A 12388-nucleotide genomic window follows, 5' to 3' on the forward strand; every position below is an offset into this window, starting at 1 on the left:
CCCTTAAAACCCTAGTAAGAGTATTCTTAACTTAATCCTATAAGTCGCAAGGAAAAATAGATAACTTTCTTGAATATTTTGATAACTTAATTACGAAAATTTAGGTTGGTGAAGTTTTTACATTAAATGAGGTGATTTTTTTTTCTTTCAAAAATCCAATAAAAAATGTAACCATAAATTAAGCCATAGCTCTCTCTCTCTATATATCTATTTGCCATCACCGGTACCACAACATCGATTTCAAAATCAACCACTTAACAATATTCCCACATCATTTGCGCAATATCATCTCACATGCAGATTACCATGCACACAAGTTCTCAACTGCATATGGGTATATGTATTGATTTAGAAGCCTAAATAGGTTTTTAATTATTTTGACATGTATGCTGATGTTTTTGAAGAGACGATATATATATATATATATATATATATATATATATATATATATATAACTGCTTAATTATGTACTAGGTGAGAACATTTGTTGGAGAAGGAATGAATTCAAGATATTGATATCCACTATTGTTTTGTCTAAATAGAATTAAGATATTGGAAGATATTAAAGTAAATGAAAGTTTTCTTTTCATTGGAATGAAAGTTGAGAATTACAAAGATAAGCGACTGCAAGCTGTTGTGGATGTAACATACGGTATCCAAACGAGCCTCGGGAGTCCATTATGTGGTCTTCGATTATGGCACGCACCGTCTGATTAAGCATATCCGTGTTCCCATGACAGGAGAGTGGATGAACCTCTCCGAGATGGGAAATCGTGATGGTGGTGAGTCGATATATGGGCACAGTCAGTCTATTACTGACTTGAGGGGTGAGAGAAAGACGTTTGAATGTCTAACTTATTAATGTTCAGATAAGTTTGGCGGAGGAAGTGAGATAAAAAAAAAACTAACTCGATTGATTACAATCCATGTATAATTTTGATGGAGGAAGTTAAATCGAACTGTCAACTTTGCACAACACATCCATATAATGTTTTCTATATATGATAAGAACACTAGTTGAGTTTATATCTACAACATTGTTTTGGCACTGACTAAGTTTTTGTTTCCTATCAACTTCTGAAATAAATCTAGCCAATTCAAAATAATTAAAATAAATGATGTCATGCATGCTATTTCTAGTTCTTGCACTTTCAAGCATAATCCAATACGCATTTAAACCGAAAATATTAATATTCAAGTAGAGAATGCTAACGAAATGATGGAGGAAATTGAAATCCTCCATCTCTCCTACTATTTTATGTTGTTTTCATGAGAAAAGCACTTGATACCATAACATTTACTATGCAAGTTATATATGCTTACGGACACAAAACATAGAGATTAACAACTTACCATGCTCAAACCCTTGGATAGCTAGGCCAGTAAAACTACTTTTAGTAATTGAACAGTCTTATCTATGACTGCCACATGACTTCCTATACGGCCGGATTAATCCTCATAAACCTAGTAAGGTTGCCAGACTACATAGAAAATACACAAGAAAACTGCCAACTTAAATTAGCATAGAGAACAATTGACAGCTACTTATCCTCTATAATACTAAGTATGCACTTCTGCATATAATTCCCCAAGAATATTTAATTTGACAATTCAACGGTATCTTTCACATAGAATGGAATCACAGGCCGCTCATCATGGCAAAGGTTCCTGTGAATCTCCCAACCTAGACAAATGGAGGTATGCATCGGTCCCTGTATGATAGAGGACGCAAATATATAAACTTAAGAAAAATCTCGATGGATGAAGTAAAATAAAATAAAAGTGATTTGAGAGAGAGATCATGAGGCAAGTAAACCTCGCGATAATAGAATTAGTGATAGAGACAGGTAAATCTATATTTGAAAGAAGAAACAAGTACAAACAAACATATGATGAACAAATGACACAGACAAATTCTGTCATTATATTAGCTTCTGCCTATTACCAGAAGATACCCCTTCAAAGTTCAAAGCGGAAAGCTGGTAATTAATAATAGTTAATAGGACTTCGATTGAACCATTGCTAATCAAAGTCCAAATGGTAGAAAATGTGGATGAAGCAAAAGAAAATGACATGCAATTCTAAGAGTTATCAAGAGGCAAGTAAAATCCATTAATATAAATCTAATAGTAAAAAAATAAAAAAGTAAAAGAAACATCCCTCAAACTCAACAGAAAAAGATGCAAGGAAGATGTCAAGAACTGTGAAGTACATGTGTAGAAAAATATGAGTGCAACCAGATTGAAAAGTACTCAACTCACCGTATCCTTCCATAGAGATTATTTGCAGATCTCCTCCAAAATATCTTGCATACAAGCGGCTTATAGGAAGCCCGTACCCATATCCAGCCATTATAACTGAATCACCAGTTCCAAGATCTGTCTGCTCATCCACATGGTTCGCCGCAGTGCTATAAAGATATGTGAAAATTTTTGGGAGACCACTTCTTGGTATGCCGCCCCCCTCATCTGAGACCTATGAATTTGGCCACACAACTTGATAAGCATTCTGGTCAAGTGTAAAATGAACAAATAAAGAAATTCTGCTACACAAGAACAATACCTTGATCGTAACATCTTCAATTCCATCAGCAACTATTATTCTAATAGGAGGTGCAACTTTGTCTGAGTCCATAAAACGCTCTTGGACAGCACGCAGAGAGTTCTTAACCAACTCAAAGACCATAAGATGCAAGTGTGTAGGAACATATCTGTTGAGAAAACCACTAGAAATTGTTACTCTTGAGCCTTCACAATATTATTTTGGCAGCTGGTCAGTTACTACTGTACGTTCAAAGTGAAGAAGTGGTCACATCATGGCATAGGTTACATGATACTATCAATCAAGTAGATGGGAACGATAATGATGACGCTTAGTCTGACCCAAGTAAGAAATATACTTACGGGAAAGTAAAATCAGGATCCCCATAGATGTTAACGTTCGGTGCGCTGCCATACTCATGAAAGCAAATCGAGCGAGCATCCTCACTGGCATTTCGTGCTACCTCCAGTGGGGACATTTTTGTATGTATGTAACCCACACAATGAGGAGGAGGATTGGGATTGTGCAATTCAACGTGCTGGCCTGAGTTAAACTAGATTTTAGAACCCATTAACAAAAAATTTGAAAAACAACTGAGAAAACCAACTTGAGGATCACAGTAAGAAGAAAAACTTACCGATCAGCATTCGAATTCCAATTCTGGACATGTAGAAGCGATCCAAAAAATGGTGAATCTCATCATGATCCTCATAGATAATCTTTGGATTTATGCCCTTCTTCAACTGCTGAACACCTAAAGCCATCATGGGAACGACATTGTTGTGCCTCACCTTGATTGCCTTGATCATTTGCGTAAAATCCCTCTCATCATTTTCATCCTTGATGTCGGGAAAGGATCTCAGGTCTCGAAACGAATCCAAATACCAGTCCCTTACCTAGAACAAACAAAATAAATTCACCCAGCTTCAGTACATGCCTCATATCCATCCAAGTTGATGCAAACTACACCATTTTGTCTCCTTCCAATTCCAAACAAGTACATTCAAAGGAAATTTCCCCTAATAGTCCATTATTTGAAAGATCACACCACAATCACAACACTGAGACCTCAGACAATCAAATAAAACAGTATTTTGTACAAGAATTAGCATCATGATGAAAACAATTCGAGAGCTAAACATCCATCCTTTTTTAAAGGTAAACAGACATTCTAGCCTAGTTTTAATTCCCATTGTCCCCTAAAATTCGAAGCACAGAAGAAAAAAAAAACAAACAAACAAACAAACCATACAACAAAGTACTGTAATGAATATTCCCCACATACTCAGATTGAAAGAAAACTAAACGAAAACAGAGCATATAACATTAAAGCTACATAATTTAGAAGCAAAAGAGAGAGAGGACCTTCAAGACAGCAGGCTTCTCAGACAAACCATAAGGCAGAGACTCGAGCTCAATAGCCCTTCTGGCAATCCGAATAGGCAACTCCTTATGCAGAAACTGGGCCGAAATCAGCAGATTCCTTAAAGTAGGCTCCGACCCGAACTCCATCATGTACCTCAAGCTTACCCCCGTCTGCTTCATACACCCCCATCTCTGCACCTCGTCTATCAAGCTCTTCGAGAACGACTCGCACGCCTTCTTCACCGCCATCGATAACAACAACAACAACAAGAACCAATATGTATATCACCCACATGCAAACCCAACCCTCCTCACCTCACCTCACCTCACCTCACTCTGGAAAACAATGCCACACTGATGACATAGAAAGAAAGACCAAATAATGTGATTTTAAAGACGAAACACGAATTGGGGGAGGTTTGGGATTCCGAGCCTTAAAGGTTTAGATGATATTAGGATGCATCATCAGTGCTTTGGTTTTTTTTCTGTGGTCTTTGTTAGTTTGTTTTCTCCTCCTTTTCAATAGTGGTTTTGGTTTTCTGGTGGTGAGGTTTTGACGTGGGCTGGTAAGGCGACACGTGGCAGGTTGCGTCGGGGGTGGTGAATCCGTTTTCTCCGTTTCGGGTCGAATAGGAGAAGGAAAACGTATGGACCCGTTTTCTGAGCTGGAGGATAGGGGGTCTGCTAAATTTGGGGCAAAAGATATTTTCTTTAATTATTATTTATTTAAGATTTTAAGGTTTCTTTTTATTTTATTTTTTATTTTTCATTTCTGTTGTTTCTATTTGCAATGTTATGGTTTGCCTATGTATAATCGTTTGTTTTGGAGCAAAACTAGGAACAATGCAACTTCTAATTGTAACATTGCATAAGGACACAGCGCACATCCCTTGATCTTTTTGTCCATTAGCCTTGGAATGTTTGTAATAATTTGGTATGGTAGCCTTAGAAAAACACGTTACATAGGAATGTTTTTTCATATGATCGTGGCTTACTAGATATTCAACAAAAACAGGTGAACGTATTACACTATTTTTAAATTGCTCATAATATGCATCGTAGAAAAATTGAACAAGATTGACGTGAGGACTTAGATGAGAATATTAACATTAAGGTCATCAACGTTAGTGAGAACGAATTGGTGAAGGTATTTTACTATGTTTTTTGTAGTAATTCGCGATGATTATTTTCAAATTTTAAATTAATCTGATTTTAAATCCATTTTTGTACTTTCATCACTCTAATTAATTTGTAATATTTAACATCTTTTTATTACTAAAATTTGCCTCTATACAATTGCTTTGGGTCACCAATTCAAATAATACTATTACATTTCCTTATTGGCCGAAAATATATCAAATAATAGTTTTTACATTTCCTTATTGGCCGAAAATATATGGAGCTCCATCGTAGGGGACCTGTGGTCCTGTTGTAATGACCAAAAGTGAATCCAATGTGTGGCCATAGATTTCAAAGAAGATAAGTATCAAAAAAAAAAAAGAAAAAGAAGAAGATAGGGGTGTCACCTTTCTCCATTGCGTAACGGCACGATGAGATGGGTAAGATCAAAGACCAAGACATCGCATGCCTCATTTGCGACGTATTCCTTGACATACCAATATTGATACACCTTGTTGATTCTTTTCCAGTTTGCTTGTTGAAATTTATGGCATTTGTATTAGGATGAGCCTAAAAACATATATGGATTGGTAATACATTCAAGTTCACAACCTTTCTTTATTTGGTGAATGATATCTAGATTGGAAGAAGACAACTCACTAACTTAAGAACGTTATGAACCGACAAGTTTCCAATTTAAAAACACATTCAATTAGGGCACATTTAACCCCTAGCTACTCACACAATTGCCCTAACTACCCAATCCCTAATCATTAATAGTCCGAATAACTAAACCCGTAATCACTAACCTAAAAGTAGGAAAGTTTTAAGATATGCATGCGTTTGTGGCTCTACTTGGAGCTTGTTTCTCAGTTTTTGTCTGTTGGGAAAATGTGGGATAGTCTCCCACATCAAAGGAATTGTGATTTTGATTGCCCTTATATGTATTCATGTAGGACACCTATATACATATATATGAGGACCCTTCCACTAAGAGATCCTTTTTTTTACATATATGAGGGATTGGAGATTACACCAACTTTTTGATTATATTTTTGAATCTCCACCATTCAGTTTGTTAGTCCTTATATATAGATCAATTCTACAAATTTTCAGCCAATTTGGTGATCGTTAAGGAGATTAAATCAATGAACGAACCAAATCTGCAAAACCTGAACCGTTCATGCTTATAATTATAAATCGTAGTTTTGAATGCCTTAATGAGCACCAAAATTTCTGAAAATTTACATAAGTGATCTATTCATATAGAACTATATATTGAACGGTGGAGATGTGATTTTGTGATAAAAAAGTTGATGTAATCCCCCATCCCTCATATATGTCAAAAAAAGGGATTTCTTAGTGGAAGGGCCCTGATATATATATATATAGGATGTAGAGCGGATGTCTGCACTCTGCTTAAAGTGCGGACGTCCGCACTCGGCTTAAAATGCAGACGTCCGTCCGTTCTCCACCCTCCAGCGCCGGCGACGGCGCGCCTCCACCCCAGAAAACTCCAGCAGCGTCCCCGACCACTTTTCCTCCCCGGCGAGTCAGTTTTTTTCCAGTTTCCGGTGAGATCAACTTTGTTTGAAGTTTTGGGTGATCTCGCCGGAAAACTAGAAAAGAACGGACTCGCCGGGGAAGGAAAGTGGTCGGGGACGCTGCTGGAGTCTTTTGGGGTGGAGGCGCGCCGTTGCCAGCGCCAGAGGGTGGAGAACGGGCGAACGTCCGCACTTTAAGACCGATGCGGACGTTCGCTCCACATCCGGCCTCTAAATATATATATATATTTATATCAAAAGATGGGCCTTGGGCCTTGTAAATTACAAATCTGGAAATTCCATAAATTATCAACGGATGGAAAGAGTTTTAATTCGAATGAATGTGACTTTTGGGACTGATCAAACCAATGCATCTGCTCATTCATATTGAACAAACGCATCTGTTGGTTTTTCGTCCATATAAGGACGTGCAATGGAAGCAGAAAGAAAGACAATCTTCTCCCTTCTTCTCTTCTTCTTCTTTATTTCTGAGAAACACAAATTAGAGTTTCTCAGGGGTTCAATTGTAGTGCATCTGAACTCGATAGTTGTATCCTGTAAGATAGACGTCTAAGAACTACGTGCACAATAGTAGGGGCGAATTTCTGTCTTAGGAGATTGCAGTGCGCAAGCCTCTATCATCAAAACAAGTTAGTCTTTTATTAAAGCTTTCTTATTTCAATTTGTTGCTGTTCTTAGATACATAACAAATAAGTTGTATATTATTGTTTAAATTCGTATTTTAGTTATCAGAAATCAAGTTCACTGCTGTAGAAACAACATCTTGTTTCAATAATTATTGGTCAATATCTATCTGTTCTAACACTGTCTACTAATTACTCAGATTAATTGTGACGTCTAACATTAGTAGCTTGGAGAGGATCATACAGATACTAGTATGAGTAGCCAGCATGCCAAACCCAGAATATAGACGATGTCGATCGGTGAATATATATTCATCCTCGTCAAGCTAGCTGAAAAGCGAGAAATGAAAACAAGCTCGATCGTGGATCAGAAATGCCTACTACGTACGATTGCGATGTTCGCCTACTCAGAATCGGATAACTTGATCGATCTTAATTTGCCTGCAATAATATCCTATCGATCTTCTGTGTTTCAGTTTGACACTGCTTTAGAATCGATCAAGAACATGCATACGTACGTATAGATCGAATTGCCTAGCTATAAACGTGCTTGCATGGGAGACTTAAACAAATTGATCGAGTTGATTATTTAACAAGCTAGCTAGCTACTAATTTGGTTTGAGGATTGATCGTGGCTTTAAGCATTCACTTGCTGTATAAGTAAATCCACCGGTGGAGTAATGTAAAAGATAAAGAACAAAAACACCAGATGAGTGTTCTTATCGTCTCTACGTATAACTAGATAGACTCGATAAAAACGCACCCATATATCAATGAGACAATCATCAATCACATTAGTAGACTAGCTTGCTAGATGAACCACCATCCCCTTGATGACTAAATCCCAAAAGGCATGCATGTTTCTGTCTGATCCGATTAACGTTTCTACAAGCTATTATGGTAGAGCCAGGCTTACTCCTGCAACTAAATCATCCATCGATGGTATACGTACGTTGAGAAGTTTGGAAGCTATGTGGTACGTATTTGTAAGGAGGGCCTTGATCACTTTGATGATGACAATGCACGCAGATTGAAGTGTAGAACAAGGGGATCGATGATAATCACCGGCTCGATAATTACTCGTCTGGCCGTGTTTATTTGCATCTTTATCATCGAGCAGACATTGTGAAATGGCGCTAGAGAAGCGTCACTTAGCTTGAGGTGGTCGGTGAACCATCGGAACCCTCGTCCGGCGGCAGTTAGTGATGGCTGCAGTGGCCTCTGGTTCTCAGTTCTCGCTGTACTTATCTGCGGCATGGCATAATAACTGCTACGTTCATATAAATGCAGACTATTGAGTATTGAAGCAAAGACAATGAAATTATAATATATGGAGTGGAAGCTAACCAATTTTATGGTACAATTTTAACTATCTAGAGAAAGAATACATAGACCACATTGGTATGAGTATGACGAGTGGTACGTCATAATGTAAGCAGGTATATATATACCATATGGTATAATAATAAAAATGTGACCTAAGAAGCTCAGACAGAGAAAGAGAGAACATATGAAAGAGATAGAGCGCGTAGCTGAGCTTTGTTTAAATTCCAGTTGTACACACATAGTGAAGGACCCAACCTGACAGCGCATTCTCCATTCTCAACTCAACTGCTCTCTCTCTCTCTCTCTCTCTCTTAAATAAACAATTCCATTCACTCAACAAATGTTGTTCTTTTGCTGTTCTGCTATCTCTAAGCCACGTCATACACGTTCATTGTCTCCCGATAAATTCAATATATCCTATCGTTTTCTCTTCTCTTCTTTTAACAGTTTAATTATTAGCTACACACAAAGTATTGAAAAAATTAAAAAAATTGCACCATATTTATGTAAATAAAGAGAGTCAAGCCATTTGAATGCGCATGGTGTTGCCTTCCTACCCTACTTTATTACCACGCTTATATGACGTGATGGTACTAAAAGCGATGACATGTTTTTTCTAAAAACATACGTTTATGAAGATCACATTTTTGTCACCCATTTAAATATTACAAAGAAATTATGTAGGTGTTGTACATGTCTTTGTTTTCATGATCTTTACTTGTGAGACCTAACGAAAACACATATTACAAATCCAAACAATATAATAACCAGAAACACTAATGACAAGTACCCCTTAGCAATTGTTACAACAAGATTGCAATGGATCAACTGATCAAGCCAGATCTCGCGATATTTTGTTATCTCGGTCCATCATTTTACCGTCTCATTTCATTTCGCGAGAAAATCATATCGCTTTTGCTTCATCGGAAAGAAATAATTACCAGAGACAGCGATTCTCTCTCAAATCAGCGCTCTTTCTCCCCCAAAATTTCCTTTCCCAAATTCTCCCTTTAATTTTCAGTATCACCTTTTCACCCCAAACCAGAGATCCTTCTAAAGTTTCTATCCAATTTCGGAGTTTTGAATTTTGTTGTGTGTGAAGAAATTTGCAGTTAGGGTTCTGTAGTGGACAGCCAATCACATTGCAGATGCTGCGGAGGTCTTTGGAATCGTAGACAAAGGCGAAAAGGGGGCTTTAGGGTTTCGTATCTCGCCGATTCGATTGCGGTGGTGGAGTTCAGTCTCTGGCGACAATGGCCACTAACTTGCCGATGAGTCCTCAGTTGGAGCAGATCCATGGCGAAATCCACGACAATTTTCGAGCTCTCGCGTATGTGGATTTCGTTTCACTTCGCATTCTCGATTTTTAATCCGTTTCTGGAATAAAGGAATTACCTTTTGCTTTGTTTGAATTATCAGAGTTGATTTTGTCGGAATATGGTGGTAGAATGACTAGTGAGGATCATAGTTTGATTTGAATTTTGAAGAATTATTAGTTTGATTGAGGATATTAGGATATGTTAGCTGGCTTTTGCTCTAGAATCGAATTGTTTGTTTTGTAATACAGTAATCTGTGTTTGCCATTTGATGGAATTACTTAGTCGACTTTCATAGCGTATTTTGGAGTGGTTTTTATCTAGTGTTGAGTGACATTGGTTGCTCTTTTAGTGTTGGATAAGTTGTTGTTACTTGTGTGTGGATTACTAATAAGTTATGGAGGAAGAATGAAGGCGAACATAGGTCAAAGTTGTCAGTCCTTGAAGTTCTATTGACTGCAGGCATAATGCGTTTAAGTTAGTTGTTCATGGAGACCAAAGTGCTGAGAAGTGAACTTCTTTTTTTTTTTCTTTTTTTTTTTTTCCTTTTTTCAATTTTTTGGAATGTTCTTGATGATTCATTAGTACCTCAAGGGTATCCACAGTGCTGCTGAAATGTTTTTTGACCTCCCTTACTTGAAAACCCATTGCAGCAACAGATTATATAAATTCCACAGAATGATGAACTAGGGAGATCACCATATTGGCATTTATTTTTAAGCGTAGAGTTCAGATAGCTTCTAGTTATTAGGTGGCTACTCTCTCATGGTTGTATCTCAATTCTTCTCTACTTCCAAGTGACACTTGCACTATTTATTACCGGAAACTAGAGTGCATATATATGATCTTTATTCTTTATGTGCTGCCAAGTCCATGTGATCCTTGTTATAATGAGTATATTGTAATTACATTCTCTTTTGTTTTCAGAAATGGCTTCCAGAAGCTTGATAAGATCAAAGACTCCAATAGACAAAGTAAACAGCTGGAGGATCTTACAGGAAAGATGAGAGAATGTAAAAGGTATGCCACATGGGTTTCCTTTCACCTAATGTTTCTCTGATTATTTCCAGTAGCTAGGGATGTTGGAAAATCCTAATTTAGACAGAGAGATGGGGTGTTACCACATCAAATGCACTTTTCAGGACCAAATAATCAACAATTGCATGAGATAACTCTAGCATATTACAATTTTAGGTACTGATGAAAAGAGAAAAACTAGGTTTTAAACCATGAGAGCTTCCTCAGTATAAAGATATTGAGATGTGAGAGACTTTTATTTATGGATTGTATACAAGTTATACGTCCTTTAGAGTCCCATTAACTTTTGGGGATGATTAAATAATTCTGCTATTGGCGGATTCTCACCACGACATGATTGGACCGGGGAATCTCACGTCATTAAAGCTTATTATTTCATCTACTTGGTTTGATCTGCAGTTTGAATCTTTGAAAAGCAGTTTCAAAAATCTAAAAAATAAGGAGTTACTTTATTCTTCTTTCTTCAGATTTTCTCTTTCACTAAATCAGAGAGTATGATCTCTTAATTCATTGCCTCAGATTGATCAAAGAGTTTGATCGCGAAATGAAGGATGAGGAGGGCCGAAATACTCCTGACGTGAATAAGCAACTCAATGAAGAGAAGCAATCAATGGTCAGTTCTTATGAACTCTGTACTTTGTAGCATCACATAATGTGTACATGTACAATGAGTGCATGCATGCTCTTCATCACTTTTGAACTGAGAATGTTATGAGAGCAATAAGTGTTCAGATTCTTATTTGACATTTTTAAGTAATGGAATACCGTCCCTGCAAACTAGCCCCTGCATTTTGCTAGTCATCAATACTTTCAATATTTTTTTAGTCCTTTTTAATTGTAAAGCTATAAACTTCTGTAGAGTTCATGACAATCTACGTGATTCTGACATAATAATAGTAGTGATAGGAGGATATAATTTGGTCAGTTGTCTATTAATGCACAAGATCTCTCTTGGCACATGCTCATTCTTCTTTTTAATTGCTTTGCTGCTGTAGTAACTGCAGTTTTTTTTAATGCTTTGTTTTGCAGATCAAAGAGCTGAATTCATATGTACAGTTGAGAAAAACGTAAGTCCATCGATCCATGTTGTACCAATATCCATTAGTTAAACTTGCTCATGCTGGGAGCGTAGGTGTTGTCTAGCCTGCAGCCATGAGGACATTATATATATACACACACACACACACACACACACAGGGGCCTTCCAATGAGGAATCCCTATTTTTGTCATTTTTAGGGATAGGTCCACACCATTAGATCTTGTTTTTTAATGAGCTTGGATGGTTGAGATTAAAACAAAAACTTAACACTTATGTCAAACCTACACCGTTCAAGATTAATTAAAAACAAATCCCTCATTTGGATGACTTAACGACCACCAAATTTTCTGAAAATTTGTATAAATGATCTACTCATATAGCCTAATGAATTGAACGGTGGAGATTTGATTTTGTGATTGAAAAGTTCGTGAAATGATCTATCTCTAAAAAATGAA

The 12388-nt window shown here is 37.0% G+C and overlaps 2 protein-coding genes across 2 annotated transcripts in view; one reads left to right on the forward strand and one right to left on the reverse strand.

Moving 5' to 3' along the window:
* Positions 1–1152: 1152 nt before the first annotated feature.
* Positions 1153–4426, reverse strand: LOC101310404 (Pyruvate dehydrogenase (acetyl-transferring) kinase, mitochondrial-like). The gene is made up of 6 exons (XM_004297030.1): positions 3907–4426; positions 3179–3437; positions 2904–3084; positions 2563–2710; positions 2262–2475; positions 1153–1712 (listed from the first exon to the last, which is right to left on the reverse strand). Exons 1-6 carry the CDS (start codon positions 4153–4155, stop codon positions 1654–1656), a joined length of 1110 nt encoding a protein of 369 aa, XP_004297078.1. The 5' UTR covers positions 4156–4426; the 3' UTR covers positions 1153–1653.
* A 5055-nt stretch (positions 4427–9481) lies between these two features.
* LOC101310690 (novel plant SNARE 13-like) overlaps positions 9482–12388 on the forward strand; it is a 4475-nt gene continuing 1568 nt past the window's right edge. The window contains exons 1-4 of the mRNA XM_004297031.1: positions 9482–9869; positions 10783–10875; positions 11413–11506; positions 11923–11960. Coding sequence (XP_004297079.1) covers positions 9793–9869; positions 10783–10875; positions 11413–11506; positions 11923–11960 — 302 coding nt within the window. The 5' untranslated portion in view covers positions 9482–9792. The remainder of the gene's footprint in view (positions 9870–10782; positions 10876–11412; positions 11507–11922; positions 11961–12388) is intronic.

This window comes from Fragaria vesca, linkage group LG4, assembly GCF_000184155.1.
Source record: "Fragaria vesca subsp. vesca linkage group LG4, FraVesHawaii_1.0, whole genome shotgun sequence".
In the NCBI taxonomy this organism is placed as follows: Eukaryota; Viridiplantae; Streptophyta; class Magnoliopsida; order Rosales; family Rosaceae; genus Fragaria; species Fragaria vesca.